Source organism: Pyrus communis, chromosome 11 (assembly GCF_963583255.1).
Source record: "Pyrus communis chromosome 11, drPyrComm1.1, whole genome shotgun sequence".
NCBI classification, from domain to species: domain Eukaryota; kingdom Viridiplantae; phylum Streptophyta; class Magnoliopsida; order Rosales; family Rosaceae; genus Pyrus; species Pyrus communis.
The window spans coordinates 5,865,795-5,880,565 of NC_084813.1; the positions used below are offsets into that span (position 1 = coordinate 5,865,795).

The 14,771-nt window shown below is 36.9% G+C and overlaps 1 protein-coding gene across 1 annotated transcript; it reads left to right on the forward strand.

Moving 5' to 3' along the window:
* Window positions 1–3,134: 3,134 nt before the first annotated feature.
* Window positions 3,135–5,185, forward strand: LOC137709523 (putative UPF0481 protein At3g02645). Its single transcript, XM_068448609.1, has one exon. It carries the CDS (start codon window positions 3,285–3,287, stop codon window positions 4,998–5,000), a length of 1,716 nt encoding a protein of 571 aa, XP_068304710.1. The 5' UTR covers window positions 3,135–3,284; the 3' UTR covers window positions 5,001–5,185.
* Window positions 5,186–14,771: the final 9,586 nt, after the last annotated feature.

The window sequence follows — 14,771 nt, forward strand, 5'->3', positions numbered from 1 at the left end:
AAATTAAGCATGAGGAAAACGCATTCACCACCATTGTTTTGTTTAATATAAAAAAACATTCAGTTAAAGTTCCTCATGGCAGGATTAATCTAAAGTGCAACATAAACATGTCTTCTCTCCAACCAGCATTCTCTTCCAAATCTAATTGAATTCGATGTCTCCAAAAGTCAAAACTCTTTTGGTTTTGGCTAGTGATTCAGATTACTTTGTAGGGTAGATGATTAGAGGGGAAATATTCGAGATTAAGAAAATGGAAACTATAGGAGCTTTTGAGAAAATTCTCACTTTGTATGGATTGATAGTTTTTAATTTTCATAGAATTATAAATAACGGGAGTTTATAATTCACACTAGTTTTTAAAATTTTGTAAGTTGAAATTTCGTTGTTTGAATGCTGGATAAATAAAATAGAAAATGACAAGAATTATAAATTTCATTAATGTTTGGAAAATTTCTCAAGTTGTTATATACACAAGGATACAAATTGAAAAGAAAACATTAAACTGGTCATATTGTCATATATTACTAGCCATGCTCTTTAGCAAGTTGCCAACTTGTTGAAAATTGGAGCGTTAACAAGATGCACACTATGACACGGCTATAAAGTTTTCACGTGAAGTTTGGAAAAACGTGTGCTAGATTTCCCCTCTCATGGAATTTGTGACACCCTTCTTAGTGAAATTTATGAAATAACGTTTCTTTATGCGGAAATTGAAGTCGGAAATCTTTGTCCCCTCCACTATTTATTGCGTGTAGAATTTATCTTTTCTCTCATTAGAAGTTACTAAAGAAGAGAAAATACGTTTCGTCTATGCTGAAATTCTGACTTTTAAAAATGAGCTACCTACAAAAGTAATTCGAATTGCAAACATGGAACTTCATGGAAAAAGAGAGTTGGCAATGAATTTGGATATAAAGGATGTGTTTTGTCTTGGCATTGTACAGGACTATCTTCTGTCTGTGTGTTTAGTTATTAAACTCAAATCTGCCAAAAGAACTATTAAACTAACCATTATTCACGGCAAGGGAGGGAACCAATATGGTTGTCCTCTTTAGTCTATGCTGATGTAATTCGATTCCGGTTAACGAATTATTAAGTTAGGATAGGGTTTATGCTAATATTATGAAATGTAGGCCCTCCACGCCACAATTATAAAGTATTAAGAGTAATATGACCTAAATAAATATGAGTTTAGTTAAATTGATTAGAACAATGTACTTTATCATCCACACCGAAGTTTGAATTTACATCTTTCCGTAGTTTAGATGTAATTATCTTATCGTTTGTAAAGCAAAAAGAGTAATGTGATGTACATAAACCATTATCTCAACATTTTATATCTGAACATTTTATAAATAACTAATGTGACGCCCTTTTTCGTATTTTAAATGAATTTAGTGTAAAAATGAGTAATATGACATACACTAACTATTATCTCAACATTTTAGAATTAACGCGGATTGCGGCTTCCTAATAAACAAAAAAATATGGAAGGTCTCAGGTTCGATACTCCAAGATAGTGAGTTTGTTTGACTGTGGTCATGGACATGATGAAATTCCTCATAGTCTCACCAATCCGAAAGAAGTGGATAACCGTGGTGTAACATCTCACATTGACTAATAGAGAATGGGTGATATGCCTTATATGTACATGCCCAACTCTATATAGCATGAGACATTTTGGGAACTCATTGGCTTCGGGTTTCATGGGAACTCCGAAGTTAAGTAAGTTTGGACGAGAGCAATCCCAGGATAGGTGATCTATTGGGATATCGTGTTATGACGGAGTTGAGACTGGGATGTGACATGTGACTTACTACCCGTTGTTCTCATTTAAAAAAAAAAAAAAAAAATTAAAACTGACTAATGTGACACATAGTGTGATAATTGCGTAATAATTGTTGGCAGACCTATGAAAAATCGACCACATCAATAAGGATTTTACTTTATTTTTTAATCACTAGGGATTGAAATTGAACTTGAAACTTTCAAATACTGATAAAAGAGTTATAGTTAGATCCAGAGTTAGTTTACTTTTACACATCAAATTAACTTCTTTCAAATACTTTGTCCAAAAAAAAAAAAAAAAAAAAACTTCTTTTAAATACATATAAAAGATTTATCATTAGATTAATAGTGAGTTTGTTTTTTCAAACGGATCAAGAGTTAACTGGTGGCGATATAAGTATTGATTATTGATTTAGAGTACCATATAGACCAATTAACTTTTATGTTCAACTGCATTCAATTAAATTTTTTTAATGAACAATATTATCTACAATAAGAGAGAGAAAATGGGTTAACCTCACAATGAATTAGTAATAATTTAGTTTAAATTTATCTTTGATAAGAATCAAATATAAGACATTTTAATTATAAATAAAGAAAAATACTACTATATCGTAGTATTAAGTGGCAATTACGTTCAAGTAATTAAACATGTTTATAAATAGTCGTTTTTGAAAACTTAACTTTGTTTTGAAGTTGACGAAAAGAAAACTGCAGAATATATATATATATATATATATATATATATATATATTATATTATATGTATGTATGTATGTATGTATGTATCCAAAACCCATGCGGAATATGTAACATGGCACTGTCATCCCACAGGTCTTCTACACGTGAAATGGATCCCAATGATTATGATTCTCACACTGCTACCTTAATCCTACTTGCACCAAGTGGGAATAACAGACATACAACTCCCTGTCACCAATAGACGAATTATTACTTATTTTTCGTTATATTTAAGGGTTTCGAATTTTTGACCTAATTTATTCTTACTTATCTAGAAATTTGTCAGTGTATCGAAAACACAGTCCGGTATACAAAATATTATAATGCAATTGTTTAAATTTTTTTTCTTCAAGTTTCCAACTAATTATATTATTATACATAACATATCAGACCATATTTTCGACACATTGAAAAATCTCTTCTACTCAACACTCTACATCCTCTCCACTCTTGCTAACACCAATTACTAGGTAGGATTAGAATTCAATATAATGAAGACATGCCGTAGCCAACTCAGATCTATGTCATGACCAAGGTGAAAGACACATTTCATACCTTAAGCAATTAAAGCATGAGGAAAACGCATTCACAATTGATAAATTCAAAAACACTCTTAAAGGTCCCTAATGACAATATTTAATATGAGGACTCTCTCCTTAGTTCTTCTCATAACTTCCTCACAAGCTGATCAGAAACTATCATTCAACCCACCAAAAAAGTTTATGATCCTAAAACAGCTAGAACAACACCATAAACATGTCTTCTTTCCAGCAAACTTTCTCATCCAAATCCAGTTCGAACTTCAACGAGTTCCAATGGGTTATTCAAATCCGAAAAACACTCGAGGAAGAGCTCGATGATGACAGCGAAATCCCTGTTTCCGTTTTCAATGTCCCGAAAACCCTTTTGGCCAGTAATCCTGATTCCTACACCCCACAAGAAGTTGCAATTGGTCCTTACCATTATTTGCGTCCGGAGCTCTACGAGATGGAGAGGTACAAAGTGGCTGCAGCTAAAAGAACACAAAAGAATCTCCAGTGCCTTAAGTTTCAAAATCTTGTTGACCAATTGATGAACTTTGAGCCGCGGATTCGTGCTTGCTACCACAAGTACCTGGATTTCAATGGTGAGACACTAGGGTGGATGATGGCGATTGATGCATCGTTCTTGCTAGAGATTTTCCAAGTCTATGGAGCGAAAGAAGGGAAGATATTGACAAGAGTTTCCTCAAAGATGTCACGCTTGGTTGACTATTCGGGCAGGAACTCAGCACACCATTCAATTCTAAGGGACTTGGTAATGCTTGAGAACCAAATCCCACTATTTGTGTTGAGAAAAATGTTGGAGTTTCGATTCCAATCGTTGGAAACCGCCGACGAGATGCTGCTTTCGATGTTGATGGGATTGTGCAAAGAGCTTTCACCATTCAAGATGAAGGATGAGGACCTACCAAAGATCAAAGTCTCAGAATGTGCTCACTTGCTAGACTTTTTGTACCAAATGATCACCCCCAAACTAGAACGCCAGCCCTCTGAAATTGTAGAAGCTGAGTTTGTAGAAGCTGAGGATCAAGGTCGAGGCACAGACGAAGACAAGGAGTCAAAATCTAAGAAGAGCCCGAATTACGTTGAACAATTTCTTGAGAAAGTACGGAAGCTACTGTCGAAACTGAACAAAGGCTTCGTACGTCTTCTTAAAAAAGTACTTGTATCCGGACCTATTAAAGTGATATTTAAATTGCCTTGGACAATCCTCTCCTGCCTTCCTGGATTTGCACTTTTGAAACAACCTGTTGCTTATTTATTCTCCTCCCAAGACAAAGAAGAAATCAAACCCGAAAATGAGAGTTCCATCAACAGACCACCATTGGTAGAGGAGATTACAATCCCTTCTGTGTCTGATCTTATGAAATCCGGGGTCTGTTTCGTGCCAACAAAGGGTTGCATTTCATCCATCTCCTTTGATCCCAAAACAGTCACACTTTACCTCCCTGCAACTAGCTTAGATGTGAACACAGAGGTGATCCTGAGAAACTTGGTAGCTTATGAAGCATCAAATGCATCAGGGCAGTTGGTTTTTACACGCTACACGGAAATGATGAACGGGATTATAGACACGGAGGAGGACGCAAGGCTGCTTAGAGAAAAAGGTATAATTCTGAACCATTTGAAGAGTGATGAAGAAGTGGCCAATCTGTTTAATGGTATGAGCAAGTCGATTCTGTTGACAAAAGTGCCATTCTTAGACCAGGCGATTGAAGATGTGAACAAGTATTACAACGGTAGATGGAAGGTTAAAATGGCAAAATTTTTCAAGGTTTATGTGGTTGGTTGCTTGCCAATTCTTGCTTTGCTGGCTGCCGTTTTTCTCTTGCTATTGATGGCATTGCAAGCGTTTTGCTCAGTTTATAGCTGCGGTCGCATATTTCACATCAACACTAACACTACTAAGTTAAATCTAGATGGAATGTAAAGTAGCAAAATTTAAAGGCAGGATAAAATTCCATGAGAGATTGTCAACCTCTTTCTCAAGACACCAACCATGTCACCAGTTTTCTTATATTATCCTTGCAATAAAACAATATTTACATAATAAAATGAAACGACAATTATACTAATTTAAATTCTTCCAAGTTTTCTCCCACCCTTCTCTCCTTCACATTTTTCTTTCACATAAAAGCAACAAAAGATATGAAATAACTATTCTCATCATTCAGTACAACAGTTTTGCAAAATTCTTCTTCACTCATAAGTAAGAGGTCTACCGTAATCTCATGCTTTTATAAATAATCGTACATTCTCTATTTCAAAAACAAACACAAAAACAAAAAATGTTTACAGTTTGCACACGCAACAAGTCAGGATACAAAAACGAGGGAAACAAAGGGCCCATTTTAATTATACAAAATCATATGAATATTTAATAATTACAGTGGAGAAATAGTAGCATGGAACTTTCATTCCATTCCCACAGGGTTCTTGAAACACAAGTAGGATTAATTGGAAAGGAAACAACATTGGTTGGTGGCAGCCGGTAGGTATTAGTAAACGTCGAATCGGTCAATGCGCAATTACGCATGGTGAAAGACAATTTTTGACTTTTGAAAGGATAAGCACAATTAAATTAAGCATGAGGAAAAAGCATTCACCCCCATTGTTTTGTTTAAGATCATAAGCATTCGGTTAAAGTTCTTCCATGGCATTAATGGAAAGTACAACATAAACATGTCTTCTCTCCAAATCTAATTGCATTCAATGTCCCCAAAAGTCAAAACTCTTTTGGTTTTGGCTTGTGATTCAGTTTCCTTTGAAGGGTAGAATAGGGGTGGGTAAACGGGTACAAGAACTATAGGTTGGGACGGATATGGGCCGGTTCCAATTTTTACGTTACAGAAACTGGCGGGGCCTTGAAATTTTAGGTGCAAGCCGGGTCCAAATGTATAGAAAAAGGGGCCCGGACCTACCGTCTGTAATTATTCACTATAGCCCCCTTCTTCCGCCTTATATTGGCTCTCCCAACCATGGAAACTTTCAGCTTCCTCAAGGTCCTCCGCTACGGTAGCAACGACCATGATGTCCTCTCCTGCCTCAAGTTCTTCGATTGGGCCGGCCGCCAGCCCGACTTCCACCACACCCGCCCCACCTTTAACGCCATCTTCAAGATCATTTCCAAGGCCAAACTCATGTCTCTCATGCTCGGCTTCCTCTGCACCTACCGCAATCAAACACTCATGACTCAACAGTGTTGCTCACTATGGCTAGACAGCGTAGCTCGCGTCGAGATCTGGAGGCTGGAAATGGTTGTTGAAACGAAGAAGAACGTCGGACAGTTAATGAACGGACGGAGCTGGGAGAATTCGAGATCGAGGTCGAAAAGAGTCAGGATTTGGAGGCCGTTGTGATCGAAGTTAGGATTTAGGACTCTGGAGACTGAGATGGGTGAGGGCCAAGTCAGCGGAGGATATTATAGCGCAAGGGGATGTCGTTGTCGCCGTTAAGGCGGCAGTCGATGGTGGTGGCGGCGTTGCCGTCGGTAGAGGATTTGAGGATGAGGAAGATGCAGTCCAATAAGGCGTTGTTGCGGGTCTGGAACCATTCTCCCATCAAATCTCAGAAATTAGACAAATTGAAAAAACCCAGTAAATCTTAAAGATCTTTAGCAGGTCTCGATCTCGTTGGCGACACGGAAGATATGAGCTTGAAGGCGAGAGCGGAGGGGACGACCTTATTGTCGAAGACCCTCTGTGGAGAAGGTGATGGTTCGGTTCCTGTAACGATCGAGAGAGTTAAAGAAGAAGAGAGAAAAAAAAAAAGACCTGTGGACTCGGGCCGTGCCCAGCCTTAGGATTTGAGGGGAAATGTTCAAGATTAAGAAAATGGAAAATATAGGAGCTTTTGAGAAAATTCTCACTTTATATGGATTGATTGCTTTTAATTTTCAAAGAATTATAAATAACGGGAGTTTACAGTTTACACTAGTTTTTTAAATTTTGGTAAATTGAAATTTCATTATTTGGATATTGCATACATAAAATAGAAAATGACAAGAATTACAAATTTCATTAATGTTCAAATAATTTCTCAAATTGTTATACTACACAAGGATACAAATTGAAAAGAAAATATTAAGCTAGTCATATTGTCATATATTACTAGCCATGCTCTTTAGCAAGTTGCCAACTCATTGAAACTTGGAGCGTTAATCGGGTGCACACTATGAACAGTTATAGAGTTTTATCGTGAAGTTTGGAAAATGCTGCACTAGATTTCCCCTCTCATGGAATTTGTGACACCCATCATAGTGAGATTTATGAAATTACGTCTCTTTTGACAGAAATTGAAGTAGGGAGTCTTCGTCCCCTCCACTATTTGTTGCGAATAGAATTTGTCCTTTCTCTTGTTAGAAGTTACTAAATGAGAAAAAAAAAATACTTTTTGCGTGCTGAATTTCTAACTTTTAAGAGAATTTCGAGTGTTTTTTATGCATCCAGGCACAACGTCATACTTTGTTTACAAGAAGGTCATAATTAAAATTGCAAACTTGAGCTACCTATAAAAGTAATTCGAATTGCAAACATGGAACTTCATGGAAAAAAGAGAGTTAACAGAGAATTTGGTTATAACGGATGTGTTTTGTCTTGGCATTGTACATGACTTATCTTCTGTCTTTGTGTTTAGTTATTAAACTCAAATCTGCCAAAAGAATTATTAAACTAACCATTAATCACGGCTAGGGAAGGAACCAAGATGGTTGTCCTCTTCTGTCCATGCTGATGTAATTCGATTCCAGTTAACGAAGTATTAAGTTAGGATAGGGTTTATGCTAATATTATGAAATGTAGGCCCCCCACGCCACAATTATAAAATATTAAGAGTAGTATGACCTAAATAGATATAAGTTTAGCCAAATTAATTAGAGCAGTGTACTTTATCATCCACACCGAAGTTTGAATTTGCATCTTTTTGTAGTTTAAATGTAATTATCTTACCGTTTGTAAAGCAAAAAAAGTAATGTGATCTACACAAACTATTAACTCAACATTTTATAAATGACTAATGTGACGCCTTTTTCGTACTTTATATGAATTTAGTGTAAAAATGAGTAATATGACGTACACTAACTATTATCTCAACATTTTAGAATTAATGCGGATTGCGGCTCCCTAATAAACATAAAAAATGTGGAAGGTCTCGGATTCGATACTCCGAGCTAGTGAATCCGCTTGACTGTGGCCATGGACAGGATGAAATTCCTCATATAGCCTCACCGGCCCGAAAAAAATGGATACCATGACTTGCCATCAGTTGTTTTTTTTTTTTTTTTTTTTTTTAAATACAAACTGACTAATGTGAGACATAATGTGATAGTTGACTAATAATTGTTGGCAGACCTATAAAAAATCGAACACATCAATCAGGTTTTTACTTTATTTTTTTATCACTAGAGATTGAAATTGAACTTGAAACTTTCAAATACTGATAAAAGAGTCATAGTTAGATCCAGAGTAAGTTTACTTTTACACATCAAATTAACTTCTTTTAAATACTTTGAAATAAAATGAAATAAAATAAAACCTTCTTTTATATACCAGTGTTCTAAAAATCGGCCTAGGCGCTAGGCGGGGAACGCCCGCCTCGATTTTGGGCAAATCGTTTCGAAAAATCGGTCTGGAGCTAGGCGGTTGCTTAGGTGGTACTAGGCAGTTTTTTTTAAAATTTTTTAATTTTTGATTAATTGTGTGCTTTTTTCTTTTTTAGTTTCATGGTGGTATACTTATGGAAATGGTGTACCTAATTTGTAAATGATGGATTTACTACAAGTTCATCCAATAGTGAAATGAATTGGAGCACTTTTAAGGGGATAAATACAAAGAAAATAAATAAACTAGGTACAACAAGGTTAAATAATTTAGTATATATGCAATCCAATGCGAGGATTATGAACAATAAGAATTTAGTCTATCATCCAAATCCTCCTCATTATGATTATATGCTTACTGTTTTTTAAATATTGAACTTTATGGATGTATATAATTCTACTTCTATTTTTGCATTTTATTATTCTTTTATTATTCATACAAGTATAGTTTTTTTTAGATGTAAATGGGCACTTATTTACAAGATATATAATAAATTTATATAAATCCGTCTAGGCCGCCTAGACTCTAGGCTCCTGCCCGCAGCCCGACTAGCACCTATCAATTTTTAAAACCCTGTTAAATATTGATAAAAGATTTATCATTAGATCAAGAGTGAGTCTATTTTTTAGACGGATCAAGAGTTAACTGGTGGCGATATAAGTATTGATTATTGATTTTTGATTTAGAGTACCATATGCACCAATTAATTTTTATATTCAACTACATTCAATTAATTTTTTTAACGAACAATATTATCTACAATAAGGGGGAGGAAATGGGTCTCACAATTAGTTAGCACTAATTTGGTTCAAATTTGCCTTTGGCGAGAATCGAACCTAAAACCTTTTAATTACAAGTAAAGAAAAATACTATTAAATTGTGACATCCCGTCCCGGAGATATCGGAAACGTGCATAGGAAATGACCCTTTTACCCCTAGCTGGTTTTCGTATTATTGTTTTTGGTTGTTTTGTGTGGTGTTGGCAAGCTTAGGGCCACACACACACACTGTCTCACTGTCTCTCTCTGTCTCTCTGTCTCTCTGTGAGTTCCCCGAGCCCCATTCCCTTTCTTCCTCTTTGAAAACGTACGGACAAACTCCAAAACCCCTCAAACCATAGCAGATCGAGGAAACCAAGGGTGCAGTTGTGATCGTGAGGTCGAGGGGAGCACGAATATACCATTTTCAGGTAAGAACTTCGACGTTTTCACGTCGATATCGCCATGTCCGTTTTAGTTACTGTTCATGCAAGATTAATTTAGTGAGTTTTTGGACATTTGAAGCTTATAGTTGTGTTTGTGAGGTTCCCAGGAGCTTGGGAGTAGCTCGTTGGGTGAATTTGGACGTCAGGATCGTTGGATGTGGAGTTGGCCGAGTTTTGAAGATTTGGACAGGTATAATCTCGTAATTTTAGGCCTTAAAACTTGTTGGGACATGTTCTACTAGCTCTAGGGTTGATTTTGGTGCAAGAAACGTGTAAAAAGGTGGAAAAACGAGCGAGAAATCGTGAGTTGCAGGTTTTCCGGCGACGGCGCCGGCGTCGGGGACTGATTGGAGAAGGAGACGGAATATTCCGTCAAAGTTGACGGAATATTCCTGACGCCGTTAACGGCATCAGTTAGGTTTAACGGAATATTCCGTCAGTTTAACGGAATATTCCTGACGGCGTCTGTTGACACCGTCAGTGTGCATGGCACGTGGCCGCGCGTGGGGGCGCGTAGGTCCGTGCCTTGGCCGGCGCGTGGGGGCGAGTGCGGCGGAGGAAAATTATTCTAAAAATATGGTTGTGATCCTGAGGTTGTGTAGAGCACGTTGGTATATTCATTTGTCCATTTTGAGCAATGTATGAGAAGTTATTACGAGAAGTTGGTTATGTGCTTTAAAGTTAACGTTTTTATAGTTGTTTCGCATTTAGGTGACACGTACCCCGAGGACGAGCGTGCACACGCGAGGTAGGGGGGCTACGACCCTTCTACATACCAGTGAGTGGGCTTTTGTTTTCCGTATATACCTATATACATTTATATTCCCAGAAATTGATTTAAAAAGGGTTATTTGCCTTATGCCATGCATGTTATTATTATCGTTTATGCATCATTGCACGCATTAGTAGTGGCATACATATATATGCATATTGGGTGCTGTGGACGCACAGGTAAGTGCCAGGTAAGTGTTAGTCACGTTTATATTTCAGTAGTGGTTAGAGATGCTTAGAGAGCTCATAACCTGCACCCCCGGTGTTAGTGCTCCCGCCCAGAGTAGGGCACAGTCCTTCACGTGATGTTCACCTCCCGCACCACACGCTCAGCTTGGATCCAAGTTAGGTGCATAGGCCTGTCGTACAGACCACATTAGGTGGTTCCGACTCGTAGGTGACCCGCGATTATTCGCACAGCCTTCACGTGATCGTAGCACTAGAGCGTATATATGTATTACACCCAGGCCTGTCGTACAGACCACTTTAGGTGGTTCCGACTCGTGGGCAGGTTTAGTTATTGAGATTGAGATTTGAGCTCTAGATGTAGCCGTACAGGTCACGTAGGTGACTCCGGCTGCCAGATTACATGATATTGATTATGTTTATACCTGGGCACTTGCATATCGTTATGAGAATTCGGCATGGCATATTATCGAGCATGATTGATATACCCTGAGCATATTTGGCATATGTATTATGTATATATATTTTCTGGGAAGTATACAGGTTTTACGGCGAGGGGTTAGTAAGTAATTTATAAATGGTTTTCGAAAGCTTCGTTTTTGCCCACTCACGCTTTTGTTTTGCGCCCCTCCAGGTTCTAGTTGCTTAGCCGTTGCGGTGTTTTCCCTTGAGGGCTTTCCGGCGTTTCTGACAGACACTCCCCATTGTAGGGTCGCCTTCGGGCGTACTACTGTTGTCTTTTTCGTTTGGGCTGCTATAGACTTGCTCTGAAATTGTATCTCACTTACTAGCACTTATATTAGTACCTTGTATGCTAGTTTTTAATTATTCGTACTTTTATATTACTACTTTATTAGCTTCCGCACGTGCCCATGGCTACGTCACCTTTGTGTGACGGCCAGCACGCTCCGATCTCGGTCGGGGTGTGTCATAAATCGTATTACTAAATAGCAACTGCATTCAATTAATTAAACATGTTTATAAATAGTCGTTTTTGCAGACTTGACTTTGTTTTAAAGTTGACGAAAAGAAAACTGTAGATTATATATATATATATATCCAAATGGGGCGGAACTAGATCAGGCGGTAAAACCGTCCATAAAATCAAGAGTGCGGAAGTAAAACATGTATAAACAGAGCAAGATTTCAACATATTGGATCAAAAAGAAGTGAGGCTAATTGAATTAGAACATCCATGGATGACAGATTATAACATGAAAACATAAAATTAGATTGAATATAGATGATATTTCCATGAAAATAATGAATTAAAATTAATGACGTAAATAGGTTTTGAAAATAAGTTTTTATTAAAACTTACTGAAGATTACAAACTGTGTTGCCTAATGGCAGATGAAGAACTTAAAACAACTGGAGCTCGTAGGCATCCTTCATTATATAATAATAAGTGTTTGATTTTTACTGAAGGTTTTCTCTGTTCTTTCGAATACGCAGAGAATTCTGTTTGACTACAAGTCTTGCTTCTTCTGAGAATGAGTTCCTCTTTTATGCTGCGAAGAGTAATGATTGGAGAGGAGATAATTGAGCCGGGAATCCCGCTTGCATGTGCTGGTAGCTGGAAAAGGCTGGCGAATTATGAAAGGATTCATGCTGTGTCTTCAGAAAAGCTGGATGAACAATGTTTTGTCTGCTTTTCACTGTTGGTGAATAGTGGCTTGTCAGGAATCTGAAATGATGACTGCTACTGCTGATGATGCTGTTTTGGATACGATCACATAAGAAATTATTACAACTCTGAAATTCAAAATTCAAATGGATCTTGGGCATCCGGAAGATCTGCCCACTTGGCGGGAAGCTAAAACGAAGCGTCCGAAGCGTCTGAGTCTGAATCTGAGCTTCCTCTTTTGTGAAGCATTGCTGCTTCTGCCATAAGCTGTTGAGCCAAATCCAGGAGTTGGGAAGACTTTGAAGATTTCTCTTTTTTCTTTGAACTGGAGGATTTGGAAGACTTAGGTTTTCCCCTGCAAAAATTCTCTTGTTAGAAAATCAGGGATGTAATTCTGACTGCCTTTAATGTACTCAATTTTAAAATAAAAAATACTTAATATGGCTTGACAGCGTGCAAAAATCTGTTTTGATGCAATGTTTTGAACATCTTTTTGTAAAACATGTTTTGCAGATTTGCAATCAACTCGAACAAAAAAATTTTGATTTAATAAATCATCTCGAAATTTGCTAATGCATAATACAATAGATAATATTTTTGCAGAATTACAACCAATTCAGTCTCTCTCAGACATCAGTCCATCATCCTCTCTTAAGGGAAAACCTAAGTCTTCCAAATCCTCCAGTTCGAAGAAAAAAGAGAAATCTTCAAAGTCTTCCCAACTCCTGGATTTGGCTCAACAACTTATGGCAGAAGCAGCAATGCTTCACAAAAGAGGAAGCTCAGATTCAGACTCAGACGCTTCGGACGCTTCGTCTTAGCTTCCCGCCAAGTGGGCAGATCTTCCAGATGCCCAAGATCCATTTGAATTTTGAATTTCAGAGTTGTAATAATTTCTCATGTGATCGTATCCAAAACAGCATCATCAGCAGTAGCAGTCATCATTTCAGATTCCTGACAAGCCACTATTCACCAACAGTGAAAAGCAGACAAAACACTGTTCATCCAGCTTTTCTGATGACACAACGTGAATCCACAGTGAATTTTCATAATTCACCAGCCTTTTCCAGCTACCAACACATGCAAGCGGGATTCTCGGCTCAATTATCTCGTCTCCAATCATTCCTCTTCGCAGCATAAAAGATGAACTCATTCTCAGAAGAAGCAAGACTTGTAGTCAAACAGAATTCTCTGTGTATTCAAAAGAACAAAGAAAACCTTCAGAAAAAATCAAACACTTATTATCATATAATGAAGGATGTCTGCGAGCTCCAGTTGTTTTAAGTTCTTTATCTGCCATTAGGCAACACAGTTTGTAATCTTCAGTAAGTTTTAATAAAAACTTATTTTCAAAACCTATTTACGTCATTAATTTTAATTCATTATTTTCATGGAAATATCATCTATATTCAATCTAATTTTATGTTTTCATGTTATAATCTGTCATCCATGGATGTTCCAATTCAATCAGCCTCACTTTTTTTTGATCCAATATGTTGAAATGTTGCTCTGTTTATACATGTTTTAATCATGCCAATCATCACTAGTAATTATAAAGATGATAGCTTAATTACCACTCACTTGGCTCTGATACCAAATGAGTGGATCGCATGGCATGAACGGTTCACAAAAAATTAAAATCATCTTTATAATCGTCATTTGTGATTATAAAGATGATAACTCAATTACCACTCACTTGGCTCTGATACCAAATGGGGGCGGAATTAGTGATGATTATGATGATGAGGGTAATAGTGATGCAAATTATGTGAATTAGAGATTTGATGTGGTGGATAGCCAGGATTGAATAAACCATGAAACCAACTATTATAAGTGAATAAGAAAAACCAAATGAATGAGTCATCTGTGTTTACCTAGAATTTGATATACTCGATGAATTGACTGTGAGTAAGAATTTTATGCCATTCAAAATTAGTAGTTATGAAAGTAATTAATTTAAAATAATGATGTATAATAATTTGAAAATAAGTTTTATTGCAACACTTACACTGGGACTTACAATTAATTTACTGACGATTGAGTCAACAAATAAGAAATTGATTGGTGAAAAGGATATTGGTGCACGCAGGCATCCTTGACAATTGAGAATTTAAATTGTTTACAATTTGGTTTTCTTTGAATACAATGTGAACTCAAAGAAATTTTGATTGAGATAAGATGTAGAAATTAACTTGATGTTTTCTTCCTCTGAGTCCTCTTCATATAGACTTGGAAAAGAGACTTGGATGATTGATTGCTTTACTGTTGAAATACGGATGGATGATGACTTACTTTTACTGTTGATGAATAGTGAAC